This window comes from Gracilinanus agilis, chromosome 2 (assembly GCF_016433145.1).
Source record: "Gracilinanus agilis isolate LMUSP501 chromosome 2, AgileGrace, whole genome shotgun sequence".
Lineage (NCBI taxonomy): Eukaryota > Metazoa > Chordata > Mammalia > Didelphimorphia > Didelphidae > Gracilinanus > Gracilinanus agilis.
The window spans coordinates 662,643,543-662,665,292 of NC_058131.1; the positions used below are offsets into that span (position 1 = coordinate 662,643,543).

The 21,750-nt window shown below is 39.7% G+C and overlaps 1 protein-coding gene across 1 annotated transcript in view; it reads right to left on the reverse strand.

Annotated features, from left to right (window-relative positions):
- RET (ret proto-oncogene) overlaps positions 1 to 21,750 on the reverse strand; it is a 62,172-nt gene that overhangs the window by 15,483 nt on the left and 24,939 nt on the right. The window contains 7 exon segments of the mRNA XM_044660238.1: positions 171 to 278; positions 2,283 to 2,430; positions 8,913 to 9,169; positions 12,236 to 12,355; positions 12,975 to 13,085; positions 14,200 to 14,325; positions 18,032 to 18,290. Of these exon segments, the coding sequence (XP_044516173.1) occupies positions 171 to 278; positions 2,283 to 2,430; positions 8,913 to 9,169; positions 12,236 to 12,355; positions 12,975 to 13,085; positions 14,200 to 14,325; positions 18,032 to 18,290 (1,129 nt within the window).

Below are 21,750 nucleotides of genomic sequence, written 5' to 3' on the forward strand. Positions count from 1 at the left end.
AGAGAGAGAGAGAGAGAGAGAGAGAGAGAGAGAGAGAGAGAGAGAGAGAGAGAGAGAGAGAGAGAGAGAGAGAGAGGTATTCCAAAGGTATTTCCAATCTTTGGCTTCCTTACATCCAACAGTATGACTTCTTTATTTGTTTTACTACTGGGCTGCATGGGAATCCTTACCATCCTGACTGCAGGCTCCATAGAGTTTAATAACGTGGGGGTGGTTGACCTGTTTTAGCAGGTTAAATTCAGACAGCAGATCCCTGAGCTCACTTGGAGAGGCATTTTCTGAAAAGCATTGTACAGAGAAGCAGGTTAAAAACCTTCCCCTCTAGTTTTCCCCAATCCATCCCAGCCATCCTTTGGTTCACAAGCCCATTGTGATAAAATGGTAGCCTTCTGAGGGGTCACATATTTTAGGGCTAACCTCTCAATACCGGAATTGACATAATCTTGAGACACAATCATAAATAAGAGGGAGGGTGGAAGGAAAGGACAAAAGAATAGTGATGCCTTCTTTTTGAATGAAAAAAATTTCCCAAAAGGAGCTAGATAATCCTATACTGGCTGTCAGGGAACCATTTAAATATAAACCACCCCAAACAAACCAACAACAAATTTTGACAAAAATCTTTGGGTCATCCCAACCCACAGACATGTAAAATTGTGCCATCGTTTTCTATGTTGACTGCCATTTGTCCCTGATCCATACACTATGTTTGGCAGAGATTAAGAGGTCTATAGATTCAAGCCCAGAGGAAGAGGCTTCTCCAAGGTTCCTGCTACTTAAGGGTTTTCTGGAGAAGGGAGTTTTTATGTCTTGGCTCTTCATAAAAGTGAGGTATGAGCTCATTTGCCACAAGAGGATTAGTTGTTTGAAAGGTAAATAGTAATGGTGAGTTATTTTAATGCCTAAAAATGCTGGAGTTAATGTTTAACTAGGACTCTTTCCTCATAATAAGCATCCCTGTAACCATAATCCATCATAGCACAAATCATTCTGGGAAAGTGAGTGGGAATTTTTGACTCTCCCACTCCCAAATCCATTTCTGGCAAGCACTCTATTGTGGTCAGGTGGTGACTGAGAAAGTCAAAAACCCCAATAAACCGTCCCAGCTGTTGTCATAACTCCTTTGAACATGATCTTATTTAAAGGCAAGTTTTTATGGTGCATTTATGATGGTGATTTCTCCGTGTGCCACAAAAATTCATTAACAGCTAGGCAATTACTGTAAGTGCCACACTAATTTATTAGAACAGTACACTTTAAAATTTAGCACTCCATACACCATCCCAACTCTCCCCAGCTGGCATTAATTCTGCCCTAGCTAATTGCAATAAGAATCAAATGTTAAATCACCTGGAATAAAGAGTCATTATTTTGTAAGCATCCATTTGGAGACTTTGACTCAGTCTTGTTTTATTGATGATGAAATCACTCAAAATCTTTTGTAAATGTCTAAAGGTATTTAGTGAACTCATAAAGACAATGAGAATTTCAGTTAAAATGTCGTGTAAGGGATTATTTTTGTGTTGGAAATAAATTTCCCTTACCAGGCTACTCTAAGGTTAGGGATCCATGAGGAGTTTGCCTGTCCAGTTCTCTTCAAACTATTGTAATTTTAATAATGAAACTTATTTGCTTCCCTGTAATAACCAGATGCAATCTTCGGATGAGCTGCTTTCTAAACTTCCTTCCCCCATGACCAAATTTATTATATGAAACCAGAAATCTGCCAGCCAATAAAAACTGCAAAGGGAAGAATACAATGAGCATCCTTTTTAATTTTTTTTCCTGGAATGAGAATCTGATTCTCACCTTAGCCAATGTGACCTTACTTAATAACATTCCGGATCAATGGAGTCCCTCAATGAGAGAATATTTCTAGGCAAAGGGATATGTGGAGTAGAGATCTGGTGGTGGTTCAGTATTAGGAGGCTATTGCCATCTGCTCCAAGCACAGCAGCCTATAAAAATGACTGATTTTAACCAACTATATTCCCCTACGGGAGGAGAAAAATAAAACTGCTGGCCCTCTGGAAGCCTTCTGGTGTTTCCTTGCATGACCTAAGCTCAGCCCAGTGGAAACTATGGCTTGCATCATCGTGTGCACTTTCCGAATTCCCTCTGGTCAGGAAATGTTGGAATATAAATAGATGGCCTTCGGGAAGAACTGCCGGGGACCTGGCATATAGCAGCAGGTCTGTCTCCAAACCATCCAAATCCTGCCAATCTGTTTATAGTCAGGGGCGGCTGATCAAATCTTTAAAAGAGTATGGACTGGAAGGTACCTTTCAGCATTTTCACTGCCACAGTGGTATAGCCAGCTTTTCCTTTGAGTTGGAAAGCTGTTGCCTTGACGACCTTTCCAAACTCTCCTTCTCCTAGGGTTTTTCCAAGAACTAAATTCTTCCGAGGAAATTCCCACTTTGGATCCTCCTAATTTGGGAGAAGAGAAAAAGCCAGAGGAGAGAAAGAGGATAAGGTAATGGTAGGAGTGAATGAACCGTCAACAAAACGTTTCTTAAATATCCATGCCCATTACTTTTTAGAGGGTTGATACACAGAGAGGGAATGTGGTCATCAGTTTGTAAATCTTCTCCCCTACAGGCACCATTCACAGTAAAATCATTAGTGGAAAGTGACGTTTAGTAAGAAGTTGAGATCCAACATGAAGGGCATACACATTCAGTCATTATAGAGGAGTTTCACCTACAAAAAGTGAAGGAAAGCCAAGATCTCGCTCTAGTAACCTTGAGGTTGCATCAATCTGCTATGTGATGAAAACATGCCCAGATGTAAAAGACCTTGTTCTCCTCTTCATAGACCTCAACCTGTACTCTCTCTCTCTCTTGATCCTCTGCCTAGAGATTTTCCTGACTTCCTACAGAGATGCAGCAAAGTGATAATCTAGAGAGAGCGTCAGAAAGTTTGAATAACTACACAAATGCCCTTGAGCCTCATTAATAACCAATTCTTACTCTTAAGTTCTATTCAGTCAATAGTCAAGTTGAAGGGGATGATACTGCCACATGGTTATTGGAGAGAATGTACAACACATCAGTATTCCTCCTCACATACTTCCTATCTGTGCCAGCTAGTCATTTAACTTCTATCTGCCCCTTTTAGGCTAGCAGCCCAAGTTTTTAAAAAAAGGAACTGAAATTAGGCTGGTGTTCTCTATTTGTGATGAAGTCATACTGGTACTCAGTAGTTACGACTTCCCTTTCTAAACGTTTGCAAACCACACTGTTAGTAATATGCTTTGGACATGGTCAATTGGATCCAAGTCAAACTTATTGCATTATAGTATGAAGACACCATTCTCTTCCCTTTCTTGAAATATAGAAAACATTTATCACCTTCATGCCTATTAGAACATGTGCGAGTGTCCACCATCTTTCAGAGATCACTAAAGCAGCTCAGCAATCATATCTGTCAGTACTCATGGATGGAATTCACCAGAGGCTAGTGACTTCAACTCATTGATGGTACTTTTAAAGCATTCTTTTGCCCATTTCCTTACTTCTGTAAGGTCTTCACAATTCAATTTGGTGAGCACGTATTAAAGTGGAAAGAAGGTCAGCCTTTGAGATAAGCAAAGTCCAAGTTCAAGTCCTACCTCTAGAAGCAGGGGAAAGAACTCCACAGTGTCTCAGAGAACTCCAAGACTTGGCTTTACAGAAGTACTGATATGCATCGAGAGAGAGCATTTTCATAGCAGGATTTTTGAACACTGATGTAGTGTGTGTTATAACTGGTCTGGACTTCTCCTCCCTACCACCCACCCAAAACATATATAATATTTATATACAAACATAGATGATATGTATACACAGACATACACATATATTATAACTATATAATTATACAACATATAATAATGTATACTATGAATATTTACAATATGTATACATATATACATGTGTATGCATATAGTAAACACTGATATTAGTAGCTGACTTTTAAATATCATTTACAAATATTATTTTGATTTGTTATTTGTGTTCCATTGAGGTAAGTATTATTATTGATCTCTCTATTTTGCAGAGGATAAAAATGAGGAATTTGGTCATAGTTATACAGCTAGCAAGCCTCAAAGGCCATGTTGAATGTAGCTTTCATGACTCCCAAGTCCAATACTCTTTACAGCAGACAACCCTTTCCCTCTACTGATAAATTTTATTCTCTTCTCAGATCAGAGTATTCTCCTTTACAGTTGAACAGAATCAAGTAGAAACCAGTAATCTATGCTTTGTCATGGCCATCTGTTCCCATACTATTATCTATCTACCACAAGAAAGGCTTCGTTGTACTCTTTCTTTCCCAACATAGTTTTTATGCATCACCAGTCTGAGTTCACTGGACTTCAGCACTCCTGACATCCTTATTACATGAAAATCCTGCATGTCGGTGTCAGAATATGCCAAAAATTTTAGTTGGCCCAGGAGCTCCCTATCTACTTATGTTATCTTCTTTAGAAACTTTCTCCTTTTCTTTCTTATGGAAGACTATTTCTGTTTATACCTTCAGAATTTCAGTCTTAAGAGCATTCTTGTCTCTACTGAATTTTGGATGATAGATTATTATCTGTTTTCTGTGAGCCTTTTGAAATCCATGCTCCTAAGATTTAGGGTGTAGAGTATATTCAAGTTCTCTCTCCTTCTCCAATACAAACTCTAAGAGATGATTCACTTCCTCTCAGAGGTTCCATCATTTCTGTGTCCACGATTAGTACTTCCTTATAGTCAGAATCATATTGAGAATTGCAGTTCCTCTAATTACTTCTTCTAACTTGTGAAAAATTGCATTATCAGCAAGGTGAAAATGTATCAGCTGCTCTATTTTTGAAGTCTTCCCTATCATCATTATATGCTGACTCCATACAGGTATGGAGTAGGTGACACAGATTTATCTTTCAGGATTATTATGAAAATTACATAAGATAATGTATGTACATTGTTTAAAACACCTTAATATACTATATAAAATGCCAACTATTACTTCCTGGGCTCTTCATTTCTTTCTTTCTTCTGATCAAGTGGTCTATAGCTTACTCCCAGCATAATGTTGCTTCAGTTTTCCCCTCCATTGATCCTTATCTGAATGTTCTCCACTATGCTTCCTCTTTCTTTGGTTTCTAAACTAACTTACATGGGTTTATCATCTTGACATAAAATATTAACTCCATCACCTTTTATATTCATTTCATCTATTTTGTGGAAGGAATAACCTTCCACACACATTATAGTCATGAATGGCATCCTACTATGTCTCAGTGATGATATATTCCTTCCAGTAATATTCCACTAATAATCACAGAAATTCAGATTTTAGACGAACCCTTAGCAGTTCTCTAGTCAAACATCCATCCCTCAAAAGGATCCTCAGTGTAACACACTGAACCTTTGCTTGAAAACTTCTAATGAATATTTCCATTTCCAAAGGTAGCCCATCTCAATTTGAGATAGCACTATAGAATTTTCCTTTAATGCTGCATTGGGTTTGTTAGTCATGTCTTACATATGGTCATAAGGAGAAATATGAGGATTCTATGATATGATTGGTCATCTCCATTCATAATCTTCTTCCCACGTAGGATCTGCTATTCTCTGTGATACCAGGTTTGGCAGATATGCACAGACAATCTTCTTCTCGCCTGGCTGGGAGGGCTGGAATTTCTAGTTCATATTGCCTTCCTACTCACCTTCTCAAGACTCCAAAAAAAATCTAGCTTTACTGGCCTGTTAGGTACCTTCAATTTCTGTCCCAGAGTCTATCATTCTGTTGTAATCAATCATCCAGTTCATACATGGTAGACATTCAATAAAGCTTATTAAACTTAACTGAATATCCACATCTTACTTTTACTCAAAGGAATGAAGATATATCTTTCACTGCTGCTGTAGACAGTGTTTGCTTACCAAAATAATACTTATGCATTTTCCCTTCTTGTGCAACCCTGCTGCAAACTATTTCAACATTTTTTTCTTTAAAAAACAAATTAGAAGGATTCATCGTAGACAATTAGTCCTCTGTTATGAAAGAGGCCAAGTCATTGCTACCACAGGATGGTGAGAGATCCATAAAACACCCAAGAAATCCAAGTAAACAAAAACTATGATGCCAAAAAGACACAGTGTCCACCGAGTATTCCAGTCCCAGCCCACAAAGAGACAGTGTTTCAGTTAGCTAGATGTCTCCAAAGATCATCCTTTTTAAAATTAAATAAGAAACACATAAAACTTTGGAGACAGCCAACAAAGAGCACCTCCATGTTAACAAAAATAATTACAATGCTTCCAGGTCACAGAAATGATTAGATGGGAGATGAAGGAACGTGGGGGACATACAAAGAGTTTCCAATAAATCCTAAAATGGATCCTGAGTTTATTCCTAATATAGCTCCCTGTCATAACTTCTTAAAATTCTAAAATTTTCTGGCTTTTCAGAAATTCTTACCACACATTTTAATGTTCTTTGGAATCAAAACTTTCTTGGGCTAAACTTTAAATTTTAAAACAACCACTAACCATGCACACATTTTGCACAATGGTATTTGACTCCGGCAGTTAGTTTGCTGGCCACCAAGGCACTGCCTGAATACCAAATATCTTCTAGGACTTTTATTTCTATTAGACAAACTCAAACTAATCTGGACAGTAAAATGCAGACAGCAACCAAGGCAAAGGAGCTGGAGGGGCTGAGAGTTGGGGAAAGGGAAGGCCAATGAATATGTATCCTAAAGATCCAGGAGGACTCTAGGACTGCATAAAAGAACATAGCACTTAAGAATTAAAGTTCCCAAAAACACAAAATTGTAAATGCTTTCTGAAGCTTAGAGTTTGGCACTAAGGAATAAATACCAGAGGCAACCACATGGCCTGGGTTCCACTGGTGGTTGTGCTGAAGTGAGCCTACCTTCATATCTCAGTGTTTTCTGATTTAAAATAAGAATAATTGCCACTCCACAGGGCTGTGATTTAGGTCAAAAGGATGGCAGGGAGGAGGAAGGCCTAAGCAGCTCAGAAGAAACATGAAAGTAATAACTTCTTGTATTCATATACCATGTTTAATTTTTTTTAAATTTTATAAGCCCTTACCCATCTGTCTTAAAATCTATACAAAGTACTGGCTCTCAGACAAAAGGCAACTGAGGTTAAGTGACTAGTCGAGGGTCACAGAGCTAACATGATTAGCTTTTCAAAGCATGTCTAACATGAAGGGGCAACATGGTACCATGGACAAGAGTGCCAGTATTGGAATCAGTAACACTTGGATTCAAATCTCACTTCAGAGACCAACTAAACCATGTCCACCTTTATGGTCTCAGTTTCTTCATCTGTAAAGTAGGTATAATAATCCATACAGTACCTGCCTCACAGGGATGCTGTAAAGCTCAAACAGGAATACTGTTGATAAACCACTCTGCCAACTTTAAATCCGTCACTGCATGTCATTTATAACTGACAAGTATTCTCTCGTTAGAGCTTCACAATTATCCTGTGGGGAAGGCAAGACCGGCATTCTTCTCTTCAGGGGACAGATAAAGAAGCTGCCAAAGAAAGGCTATCAGCTGTGTTACTATCACACAGTTAATTAATAGCAGAATGGGCATTAAAGACTTAGGCAAGTCATTCTGCCTTGCTTAGCTTCTGTTTCCTCATCTGCCAAATGAAGGGTTTGGACTAGGACATCTTTCTCTATGGTCCCTCCCTTCCAGCTCTAAATCTCCCGACTCCCAACCTTGTGTTCTTTTCACTTAAGGCCAGTGGATTTTTTTTTAAATAAATTTTTGGTTCTGAGTTTTTCCATAAGGGGACCACGTCCCCTAAGAACACAGGCCTCTGCTGGTCCCACTCTCAGCAGAGTTCCAGAGTCTGGATAAAACCCAGTATTTTTTAAGTGGGTCTTTGCTTGCTAGTCTTGGAAGCATCAGGGACTGATTTAGTATTTGCATCTTTGTGGTGGATTTGTTTTCTTTTTTAGAGATTTCCCAAAGAAATTAACCAAAGAAAGATGGGAAGATAGTACTGTTTGTGCTAATTCTGTTTCTGAAGAGCAATAAAGCTAAAGCAGGGGAGGGGGTGGCAGTGGTGACTGAGTTGCAGACTTCCTGGATGACTGCTCTATTGAAGCTAAAATTTCCAGTTTCCCTGGAACAGGTCTTGTTTAGCACTGGATCATGGGGTGTGGGGCCAGAAGACTGTTTTTGGAAGAAGAGTTAAAGCTTCAATGCCACATCACTGTGATTTTCAGTTTAACAACTAACTCCTTCTCTAAGTTTTATTCCAATGGGTGGGAAATCGATGAACATAAAGCCAGCTTTAGTTTCTTGGTGGTAGTTTGATGCAATGGACCATGAGTCAGAAGACCTTGGTACTGTCACTTCATGCAAATTTTCCATTTCTTCATCTGTAAGGTGAAGGGGTTGAAATAAATGATGGTGCCTTCCAGAGCAAGTGTTCAAGTGCCAAGTCAATGTGGCTTGGTAAGAGGAGCACTGGTTCAAGAGTCAAAGGATGTGGGTTCAAATCCTAGCTTAGCTAGCAACTTATTGCCTATTTGACCTAGAACAGGTAAACTGGCTCCATTGGCTTTCACTTTCTTCATCTGTAAAATGTTAGAATTGGACTCGATTGATTCTAAAGTCCCTCTGAGTTCTCAGTCTATGATTCTATGATGATCTCAAAAGACTTCTTTCTGAGAACTCCCAGTACAGACATACCAGGTCATAAAAAAGGCACCTTGAGATTTTATTAGGGCCCAAATGTGAACCTTTGGGTTTTCTCTTTCTACTTATGTCCCATAACCCTGACCTCTCCCAAAGCAACCATACCACAATCACAGAAAACTGACCACAGCCCCGGAACCCACAAGGCAGATGTAGTCGTCCACTCTATCCCTGCATGAAATCTTACCGGGATCTTGAAGGCATCCACTGAGACCTGGTTCTCCATGGAGTCTAGGGATGGCCGGCGAACATTGGAGGAAGAATAGCTGATGGGGTAGGCCTGAGCCGGCCTCCTGAAGGTCATCTCTGCAGAGGCAATGGGTGGCTTGTGGGAGTTCTTGTGGTAGCGACGGATGAAGTACGAAGAGAGTAACACAGAAAAAATGAAGGAGAAGAGGATAGCGACGGCAATGACCATCCTGCAGACTTCATCGCACAGCGGTTCTGTGGGCAAAGAGCAGCAAAGAAGTTTAGTGCTTCACTGCTCTTGGTTTTATTCTAATAGGTCTCTGAGAGGCAGCGTGGTATGGAGGGTAGGGAGAAGAATCTGGCTTTGGAGGCAAGAGGACATATGTTAAATACCCACTTTTTACCCACACTGTGACCTCTCGGTGCCTGGAGGAAACTTCTAAGACCATAAGCTCTACAATAACTGCCCACCTGCATTGGTAGAGGGAGTTTCCTCACTGAGAACTCATGCTGATAAAAATCACAGGCCTGGACCCCATCCTCAAAAAAAGACAGGTTCTCATAACCCTTAAAGGATTGCAAAGGGTTTTACAAACATTATTGCATTTGGTGTGCACAACTAATGTAAACGCCCAGTGCTGCAGATGGGGAAAGCAAGGCGTAGGGGTGCTAAATGACTTACCCAAGTGTCAAGCAAGTAGATAAGGATCTGAGATCCAGGAAAGAAAGAATCAGTGTGGAATATTCGAAGCAGCACCACCCTGGGAATCAGGAAAGTAGAACTACTGCTAACTAGTGGTGTGACTGAGGACATATAACTCAACCCCTGAGAATTTCAGTTTTTTCACACTGGCTCTTTTTTTTTTTCTTCTGAGCTAGTTTGTACCAATTTTTATAGTGTGTGTGTGTGTGTGTGTGTGTGTGTGTGTGTGTGTGTGTGTGTGTGTGAGAGAGAGAGAGAGAGAGAGAGAGAGAGAGAGAGAGAGAGAGAGAGAGACAAACAGACAGACAGACAGACAGACTATGCATTTGCGTATAGGTAGGGCATTTGGGGTTGGGGTAAGAAGGCAGTTACACATCTGCCCTTGGATTGTATAGAATTTTCCACAATGATAGTGGAAATCCTTTTTGGAAAATAAAAGGTGGGGGGGAGGAGGGGGAGCCAAGAAGGAATGAAAGAGAACATTCCTGAGCCGCTCAGTCAGTAATATTTGGGAGCCAAAAAATATGGACATTGAAGAGTGGAATTTTCCCTTCCTTCTTCCATTCTAATATATCTTTTTCCCATGAACGGGAAAAATACCATTTGGGTGCCATTATGGAAGCTTTGAGTCTGATGCCCAGTAGTCCCAAGGGCTTTGAGCATCAGTGCAACAACACAAGAGTTAGTCTGGCCTGATGTACACACTAAGGGACCTAGGAGCCTGGCTTCCATCTGTTGGAGAAAATCTGTTTTTCCCCAACTGTGAGACCCTATAGAGTCTATAGTATAGATTACCAAGAAACTATTTTTGTTCCAGCAAGGTTTTAACTTAAACTTTCAAAAAGTTGTATTTAGTCAAAAATAATGATTAACAAGTAACTATCCAGTTTGGGTCATTCTTTCTTATCTGTTCTTCCTCCTAGTAGACCCTTTTCCATTTTTTTTTTTTTTTTGTTCATTACTGTCTATCTCTAGAAAAAAGATTCTGGAAAACAAAAAAATTAAATTATCAGGCACTGAGTTTTCAGGAATAAATCAGAAACTAAATCTGCTCAGACAGTTCTGATCAGTCTCCGTTCAGTTTTTACTGCTCTATTACTCACTTACGTATTTCTCTCTACCCACCAGTCTCCTTCATCCTTCAAGGCCCAACTAAAGTCCCACTTCTTCCATGAAACATTCTTGTGATGACTTTACCAGACACTAATTTTTCTCTCCTCTGACTTCTAATGGCATTTACTATCTGAACTTTAAGCTGTACCACTGGCTAGATAAAATGGAGCTAGCATGACCTAGTAGAAATGGTACTGAACTTGGGAGTCAAGAGACCGGAGTTCAAATTCCAGCGAGCAGATATTTAAAAGTTGTGTGATTATAAATAAACAAGCCTAAATTAAACTCTTTAGCTTAAGTTTCCCAGGAAATAAAATGATAATATGATTATCTACAAGCCTGCCTTCTATGGTTGTGAGGTTAGTAATTTGTAAACCCTAGAGTTTTTTAAATGTCAATTGCTGAGTCATTTAGTGAATGCTCAACAAATATCATGCTGAAATACGGAAATAGGTTTTGAACAATAATATATGTATAGCCCAGTGGAACTGCTTGTCGGATTTGGGAGGTGGGGGGAAGAAGCAGGGGGAGGGAGGGATCCTGAATCATGTAACCATGGAAAAAGATTCTAAATAAAAAAAGAAAAATTAATAAAATTTAAAAATCATGCTGAAATAAAGACTTTTTGTCAGTATTTTCTAGAGCTTTGCATTTGGGACTCATCATTATTGTGGTGAAGTCAAGATTAAGTCAATAAGCATTTAAGTGATTACTATGTGTCAAGCATAGAAAGATGGGTGGCATAGTAGAAAGAGTGCCCAGGCTGGAGTCAGGAAGACTCATCTGTCTGAGTTCAAATCTGGCCTCAGACACTAATTACCTGTGAGACCCTAGGCAAGTCATTTAACTCTGTTTTCCTCAGTTTCCTCATCTGTAAAATGAGCTGGAGAAAGAAATGGCAAACTACCTAAGTATCTTTGTCAAGAAAATCCCAAAAGGGACCATGAAGAGTCAGACACAACTGAAAAATGATTGCACAACAAAAACAAGTGTGTCAGGCGCTAAACTCATGTCATAGAGCGAACAATGTTTTATATCACAAAAAGAGGACCAGAGCTCCTGGTTTCTTGGCAAGCACCAGTCCTATAGCAACTTGATATATCACAACCAGAGTAGAAGCTGTCTAATAAGAGGCTGTCAAACGTCTCTGCATCTCGCTGAGAAAGAATCGCAAGCCCACAAAAAGGCAGAAAGTGCTCAGTTAAGGAAGTGGGAAAGCTAGGCGTCAGGAGGACTTTGTGATATACAAATACATACTGAACAGCTGATATGGAAATCATTAATAAACATTTCAATCTGGTGTTTAGTCTGAATGCTTTGTCAGTTGCCTGCAGATTGAGGAAACTCAGTCAGACTGAAGCTCCCCTCCATGATGATCCTTAAATCAAGAGCTAGCTTCTACACAGAACAAGGGCAGCATCTCCTCAAACCATGTGGCTATATTGGGGGGGCGAGGATTGAAGGATGGCCCCCACCCCACCCACCTTCAGTATCTTACTTCTTACCTTTGTCATCATCGGGCTCACAGAAACACTTCTTTTCTTCTGGAAAGCAGTTGCAGACTCCATATCCAGCCTTGATTCCTTTCCACTCTCCTCTCTCATGGCCACCAATAATGTCTCCCCCTAACCAGACACAAGAAACCCAGATCATCTCAATCATGGGAATGGAGCTGTGCTCGTCCACTCCATACTCAACAAAATTTGAGACAGTTCCCACCAGGCAAAGTTGCCACTCCTATATTTACAGAGAAGCTGGGGTCCAGGGAGCCCCAAGAGCATTTTCACTTCTAGCTTTTGTTCAATGAGAAGGACCATCCCTACTTGGCAGAATAGTAAAACTGAGGCACAGAGGGAATAACTGACTCAAGGTCATGCAGCAAGGGATATAATTCTGTTCTCTGGTTCTTAGATGAATGCTGACTCCAGGAGACTCAATATGCTGCTGGAGAACAGAGAGAAGCAAATCATACAGATCATACGAGAATAAGTAAGGAGTCCTTTTAGAGACAAATTAGTATGTGAACTGTTAAGAAATAAATATTTTGTGCCTCCCTCTCTACCCTCTTTCCTCTGTAATTAAGACTGGAAGCTGCTTGATGGAAGGGACTTTTCCCCCATCTATATATGCCTCATATACCCATTTCCTGAATGGTGAGGCAAGTAAGGGCAAAAATATAAGTGGTGCCTTGAAAGGTCACCAGGTCTATAATCTATGGGATAATAGTCTGAAAGGGTTTCATACGTATGCAATCTTGAGGGCAAATATGAAGATCTCGGCTTTCCACAGCATCACAGTTACCATCAGGACAAGTCTTGAGGCTTGGTGTGCAGGTTGAATAGTTCTTGGAAATTCCTAGAAACAGAATAAATGGTCTTAGATGCCTTCTATTTCAAAGAATTATTTGGAATCCTAGAATCTCAAATAGCCCAACCACTTCTTTTTGGAGATAAAAAAGCAAGGTAAAGAGCAGAGATTTGTTTGAGGCTATTTAGTTAACGAAAAGCAAAATCAAGGGGCAGGTGGGTGGCTCAGTGGATTGAGAGCCAGGCATAGAGATGTGAGGTCCTGGGTTCAAATCTGACCTCAAACACTTCCTAGCTGTGTGACCCTGGGCAAGTCACTTAACCTCCATTGCCTAGCCCTTACTACTCTTCTGCCTTGGAACCAATATACAGTATTCATTCTAAGACAGATGGAAAGGGTTAAAAAAAAAAAAAAGAAAATCAGGATGAGAAGTTGATGCCCATTTCAAGGTTCTCAGAATCCCATCATTGTTAATATGTCATTCTAGCTGGGAGACTCAGAAACTGCCATTTTGCTGATAAATCAGCCCACATTTTTCCACCTGCTAGCTTAGTTCCTTCCAAAGAAACAAAGAGAAAAAGAATATAAAGAAAAACTCTTCCCCTCTCATCTTCCTTTCCTAGGCTGACTCCAAACATGAGTCTTTCTAAAATGGAAAAAAGTCATCCTAACCTCTTCTTATTGATCAAATCCAACCCAGACTCCAACTTAAATCCCAGATTGCCTTGAACATGAAGTAAGACACTGAATCCTCCTTGTGCCTTCCATGATCTGACCAATGCTGGGGAAAAAATGGTCTATCTCAGTGATGGGCAAACTTTTTAAAGAGGGGGCCAAAGGAAAGGAAATGTTCATCTGTCAGTCTGTTTCTAAGGCAACTCTTTCGAAGTTTCATTGTATTATATCCTACTCATTGTACTCATCAGATTAGGAATAATGTCGTGTGGCCGGATAGAACATTTCAGGGAGCCACATCTGGCCCGTGGGCCATAGTTTGCCCATCACTGGTCTATCTACCTATTTCTGTTATTTCTTTCACAGCATCTAATATATTACAATAATGCCTATACTGGGCATCCAGTAAATGTAATCCGGTTTACTGATTGGATGGACTAAACAGGGAAAATAGGAATGAATGGGAATAATAAAATTCACATCCTACCTTTGCCATCCCCCTGTCTCCACTGGCATGTGCCCATCAGGGCGCCTAAGCCACCACATTCCTCACACTCCAAACGTTTCTTGTTCACAGCACATGAGATAGGACAGCCCTCCTCTTCAGGGAAATCTATGAGAATAACAAAAACATGAAGAATGGGGGACTCCAGTTAGCAGCCTGTCCTTACATTTGCAATGTCTTCCAGTTCAAGGGACATGTCCACCAGACTTCCAAGGGATGGCATTGATCAAGCTCAGGTCAAAAGACACTAAAACCAAAGGCAGCTAGGAGGACAGAGAATCAGACCTGGAAACAGGAGGTCCTAGGTTCGAATCTGACCTCAGACACTTCCTAGTTGTATTACCCTGGGCAAGTCACTTAACCCCAACTGCCTAGCCCTTCCTATTCTTCTGCCTTGGAACCCATACTTAGTGTTGCTTCTAAAATAGAAGGTAAGATTTATTGGTTTGTTTTTTAAAGACACTGAAATCCATAAACCTAGGTTCTAATGAAGATAATTTAGTTGAGAATGATCAGAAAATGACTGCTAAAGCCACAAATAAGCATTTATTAAACACTTACCATATGCCAGGCACCTGGTCAGGTGGTGAGGATACAAAGAGAAATGTAAAACAGTCTTTGCCTTCAAAGATCTTATAGTCTACTGGATGAGGCCACATGCACACATCCAAGTATATGCTAAATACATACAAAACAAATGAGAGATGGTTTTCTGGGGTAAGGCACTAGTAGGTGAGGGTGGGGCATCAAGAAGGTCTCATTAAGGAGGGAATGTCTGAGTTGTGATTTGAAGGAAGTTAAGGCTTCTAAGAGAGGCAAAGGTGAGAAAGGAGTGAATTTTGGGAATGGGGAATCATTTTGTGAAAAGCATGGAGAGAAGAGATGGAAAGTCATATAATGTTGCACACCAGGAGGGAAGGGAGGAGAAAGCACTAGGCATTTAAAAAGAGACTTATGTGCCAGGGACTGTGCTAAATATTTCTAATAATAAGTCAAAGGGGTTCCATTCATTTGATTCAGCAGTTCGAGTAGACAGTTTCATCTATCCTTAAATCCCTTGCTCCCTTGTCCTATATCTCTTCTTGAGCCTTTGCAAATGCTAACCCCAAACTGTTTATTCTTTTACTACCAAATGGGCCTGGAGGATGCCATATAAATATTTTGATCAGGAGACTACATATTAATGTTATCTAATATTTGTTGGATTCTTATTGCAGAAAGTCAAAAGACTGGTGAGTTGAGAGAGAACAGTATCAGTTGAGTGATGAACTTGGAAGTCAGACTGAAATGGGTAAACTCTTTTATAATCGAAAGATTGGTGACTTTGGAGATTTCTCCCTACATGGTTCACCATCCAGCTCTTCACTATGGATGTTCTAGACCCTTCTTCTTTCAAAACTCCTACATCATCCCTCTTCTCTCTGCCCTCCACACCTCTCCATAATTTCTTAACTCATTTTCTCCTTTCTTCTTGTCTCTGGTGATGAAGCGACCCTTCTACTCAATATCCATTTCCCATCTTCTCTAGCAGATTGCCCATCTCTAATCCTCAACCTCTTCCCTATTGATTTCCTCCTTCTCTGATGCCTACACACATGCCCATTTCCCATCTTCAAAAATGCCCTCATTAGATCCTACCATTCCTACTAACAGCCTCTACTACACTCTCTTCCCTCTGCCAAACTGTTTAAGAAAGTCGTCTGCACGTGGTTCCTCCATTTATCCTCTCACTCTCTTTAACTCATTGCAATTTGGCTTCCAATATCATCATTCAAATGATACTCAATTGATAATGCCAATGTCATCAAAGATCTTCTAATTGCCAAATCTAACAGCCTTTTTCTCATTCTTCATCATTTACATCATCTCTATAGCATATAGTATTGTTGACCATTCTTTCAACCTTGGATGTTCTCCCTGGATTTTCATGACACTCCTCTCTCTTAATTCTCCAATTATCAATTTGAGGTCCCTTCTCAGTTGGTTTTGCTCTACTATTCATCCACAGCATGTCCACTAACTGTGAGTATACTCCAAGGTTATATTCTGAGCCTGCTTTTCTTTTCTCTCCACATTTTCATTTAGCGATCCCACAGGTTCAACTCTTATCTTTATATAGATGACTCTGAAATGTATATATGAAGCCCTAATTCTCTCTCTCTCTCTCTCTCTCTCTCTCTCTCTCTCTCTCTCTCTCTCTCTCTCTCTCTCTCTCAAGCTCCAGTCTTACACAGCCAATTGCCTTTTAAAAACCCCATATCTTCCATCTTAGAATCACTACTGTGTATTGATTCCAAAGCAAAAGAGTAGTAAGGGCCAGGCAATAGGGGTTAAGTGACTTGCCGAGAGTTACACAGCTAGGAAGTGTCTGAGGTCACATTTGAACTCAGGATCTCCCATCTCTAGGCCTGGCTCTTAATCTGCTGAGCCACCTAGCTGCCTTTTAAGCATTTTGTACTGGATAATAGGCATCTTATAGGCATCTCATATTCAACATAACCAAAACAGAATTCATTCTTTTTTCCCCTCTAAACCTATTCTCCTTTGAATTTCCATCTCTTGAACTTTCAAACTTCTTCATCCTTATTCAACTGACATATCCAATAGGCTGTCAAAACTTCTTGTTGGTATGTTCAAAATATTTGTTGTATATGTACCCTTCTCTCCTTTGATGCAATTCACCACCATAACTTAGGCTCTCATCGCCTATTGCCTGAAAGGCCTTCTAATGGGTCTCTTTGGATTCACATCTTTCTCTACTCAATCCAGCCTTCATGGAATTTTTCCAATCATAAAGCTGGTCATTTCATGCCCATATTCATACCGCAGTGGTTCCCTGTTACTTCTATAATTAAATATAAACTCCCGTGTTTGGCATTTAAAGCCTTTCATAACATGACCCCTTTTAATCTAATTATGCATTATGACTTCGACACTCCCTATAATCTATCCATACTCTCCTACTTGCTATTAGGCCCTCATGTATGATCTTCTATCTTCCTTCTCATGCCCTGATGCTTAGGATGCTTTCCTGCCACAGCCACCATCATCTGGAATCCCTGAACTACTTCATGACTTAACTCAAGAGCCAACTTCCACACAAGGTCTTTTCTGATCACTCTCCTTCCTCAGTCCCCGTGGCTAGTGTCTTTCTTTATATGACTACTTTGTATTTGATTTTTTTTCTCTTACCTTATCAATACGAAGTGACAATTCCAAGGCAGATGAGCAGTAAAGGTTAGGCAATTGGGATTAAGTGACTTGCCTAGGAAGTGTCACGGGTCAGATGTGAATCCAGGTCCTCTTATCTCCAGGTCTAGTTCTCTATCCACTAAGCCACCTAGCTGGCCCCTTGTATTTTATTTTAACATGTTTTATATACACCAGTATATGTACATATCATGCCTCGCACCAGACTATAAACTTCCTAAGGACAAGAATTAAATCATTTTTCTCTTCATAACTCTAGGGTTTAGCACAGCATATACTTTATAAATGTTTATTACTCAATTCAGCTGACAAATATTTTAGTTGCCTACCATATGCAAGGTATTGTGGAAGACACCTAATCATTCCAAACAGCTGAGGAAGTATTGGGCCAAAATTCACAGAATCATGAAGACTGCTGGAGAGTGTGATGCTCAAGATGAAATTCACAGTCCAGTGAAGCAAACTACAATCTGGCTAGGGAAGTTATAGGAATGTAAATAATTACAACACAATGAAGTAGGGGATAAGTGTCACGTGAATGGTATGGATGGATGACAAGTACTTAAAAGAAAGATGACAGCAAAAGTCCCAAGAAGGTACTTACAATTTCCTTCTATTGAGATAATAAGCAGTGTTTTGGCCTGTTTCTTGCTCTGTCTGTCTGATGCAACCACCGTGTACTGCATCTCTGTGCATTCTGACCTTTGCAGCACAGAGGAGTCATTCACAAACAGAGTCCCTGTGGTGCTTTCTGGGGTGGTGATGATGCCCAGAGCTGTGCAGTTAGTGCTGGGAGACTGCAGCCTGTAGGTAACATTTACTCCATGGAACTCCTTGCAGTTTTCAATGCAAACTTTTCCAATCTAGACTCAAGGAACAATTGAAAACATTACAAGTCTAGATGATATGGAGCACTGAAAAAAGCATGCTTAATTGCCTATAAATTCATACAAATAGCAAAAACTCAATACTCATCAGGTTAAGGTAAATTCAAGAGACAGCTTGGACAACCTAAAAACCATAACTGTGTGGAATGACCAGAAGGTTTAGAACCATAAAGGGGCTTAGAAAGCCTTCTAGTCCATTTGATTTATTTAGATTTTTTGACTGAAGTATTGTGTTTTTATATTCATTATTTCCCAATATATTCTTCCTTCCCCACACGTTGTAATATAGAAAGAAACAATACAATTAAACAAAAGTGACTATATATAATATCGTTTGGACATTACAGTTAATCAGAGTTTGGCTGCTCATTTGAATTATTATAGTCATTGTGTGTATTATTCTCTTGGTTTTGCTTCTGGTCTCTGTATCAGTTCACAAAATTCTTCCCATGCTTCTCTGAATTGTTCAGAGTTTGAATTTCCTAAGGAATAACATTCTAACACATTCCTAAAGAGTCAGAGTTTTCCATTTTGATTAAGCAAATTTAACAAATAAGTGTTATGTGTTTATTGCATACAAGAGTCTATACTCTATTCCTGAAGATACAATGATAATCACAAAAACCTTACAATATAATGGACTATGTTTGGGAGAGTGGTGTGGGTGTGAGTGATGGGAAGAAGAGGAAAGACATATATGCAATGATACTAATAAAAATAATAGCTAGACTTTATATAGCACTTTACAAATATTATCTCATTTTCACAGTCTTGGGAGGGAGGGAGGTGCTATTATTTCTTTTTTAAAGCTGAGGAAATTGGTTACATGACTTGCCCAGAGCCACAAAGCTTGTGTCTAAGGCCATATTTGAATTCGGGTCTCCCTGAATTCAGGCCCAGGTCCAATGCTTATTCACTGCATCACATTTAAAAAAAATACATATTAGTAAAATAAGAAAAACAAGGAAGAATATACACAGTAAATATTTTCTTACTACCTTAAGCTTCATGCATTTTTTAACCTATAGCTTCTATCTCAGAATTGATACTAAAAATCTGTTCTATGTGTGACCCTGGGCAAGTCACTTGACCCCCATTGCCTACCCTTACCACTCCTCTGCCTTGGAGCCAATACACAGTATTGACTCCAAGACAGAAGGTAAGGGTTATTAAAAAAAAATCTGTTCTAAAGCAAAAGAGCAGTAAGCACTAAGCAGTTGGAGTTAAGTGATTTGCCCAGAGATTTCACAAAGCTAGGAAGTGTGAGGCCACATCTGAACCCAGGTTCTCTTGACTCCAGGCCTAGTGCTCTATCCATTGTGCTACCTAGCTGCCCCAACTTCATGAGCTCTTAAAATAAATTTAAAAAACCCAAAGCTATACACAGCAGAAAGGTATACTTTCTTATAGAAATCTATTTCTTGTTTTTTAAAAAAATTATGTGTTTGTTGTTTACAATGAAAAATAAAACAAAATTTTGTGACTCTTTGACTAGGTACCCTTGAAGGCCTTCCAACTCTTATAGAACTTCAAAACTAGCTAATGGGATTCATATTTTTAGGCTGATGGACATCACACTGGTGTGCTTGAAGACACATCACATACATGACTCATAAGAGAGCAGGCATCTATCAGGACCATAACCAACTCATCTCAACAGCATCTCCTTAGTCTCAAAGCATCATCACAGGAGAAGGTGGGTGGTGACTCAGCTGATGGAATGTCCTGCTGGTTAATTAGAACGTCATGTTCTTTTGTTTGCAGCTATGACTAAGCCACTGGATGTTCTTCCAAGGATGAGAGTTGAGGTGGGGCCCATGGGTGGGTGGGCCACAAATGTGGCCTCTACTGCAGGAAAGGAATATGAAGGAGAAAGGCTGAGCAAGCATAACTTTCTTGGAGAGCTGGGGTCTGTGACCCCTCAATCCTCTCCTCTTTCTAATGCAATGTGTTTTTCACATGCTCTGGAAGATGAAAACCCAACAACCTTCAGGGGTGTAAGTCATTCATATTTTCTCATAGGGAAAGAAGCAAACAGGGAATCAAGAAAGAGAGGATAAAATATTGCTATGCTAACTTGTTTGTTCCCTCAATATTTGGATTTTCTTACTGCTGAGAAGAGGAGGCAGTAACTTAGTGTCTGGTAAGGACCCAGGATTCTTTCCACCTGACTTGCAGCTAAAACCTTCTATATATGTTGTTATGTGAGACCCAAATTTCTTCAGCAAGATCTGGGGAAGGATTCCAGTCCTTATTGAAGGCAAAAAGGTAAGACAAGCAAAAACAAACAAAAAAACTTACAAAAAAGCAGCATGGGGAAAACAATACACACACCTGATAACAATGTAAATGGTCAAGAACAACAACAAAAATCAAGGCTCTGTATAATATAATCAAGTTTGACCACAAAGAAGAGATTAAAAATTAAATTTTCTCCTTTTTCACAGGGCTAGAAGATTACCACTTTGGAAAACTGTACATACACTGTTATAAGTGGCTGATGTGCAGATTAGTTTTTATGACCTGCTTGGATTTTTCCATTCCCTATCTCTAGCTTTCTCTTTCTCTGTCCGCCTCTCTGGTTCTTCATTCCTCCCTACCAGCCTCCCTTTTATTCTTTGTTATAAGGAATGGCTCTCTGGATGGAGAAAAGGGAGGGATATGCTTGGAAATGAAGGTGATGAGAGCAGGATGGTATGGCAGAAACAAAACTGGATTTGGGGGGGGTCACAAATTCCTTGCATCTCATCTTCCTCATCTGTAAAATGAAAGGGTTGAACTAACTGACCTACAACACCTCTTCTAGCTCAAAATCTATGACCCCGTGAGCCTAAAAACAAACCCAAAAAATCAGTAAAAATGAAAAATAAGACTTCAAAGAAAAGATTTAGCTAAAGAGAGAGCAGTATGTGATAGTAGAAAGAGCACTAGTTTTCACATCAGAAGAGTTGGGTTTGAACCCAGCCTCTACTATTGATTACTATACTATTATTATTATTGATACTATTGATACTATATATTATTATAGGCAAGAAATAGCAATCTAGTATTTTAAAAGTACCTACTATGGAGTAGAGGTAAATCATAGCAAGGATGGTCTGGGGGAGTGGGGTCAAATTCAAGCAGATAAAAGTCCCTGCCACAAAATAAGTCCTTGAAAGCCACAAATTTACAATATCTATACTGTATTTTTTGTATTTTTTGCTTATTGTTAAACATTTCCCAATTATATTTTTTAAATCTTTACCGTCTGTCTTAGAACCAATAGTGTGTTTTGATTCCAAGGCAAAGGAGCAGTAAGGGTGAGGCAATGGGAGTTAAGTGACTTGTTCAGGATCACACAACTAGGAAATGTCTGAGGCCAAATTTGAACCCAGAATCTACCATCTCTGGGTCTGGCTCTCTCATCCACTGGGCTACCTAGCTGCCTCCTCCT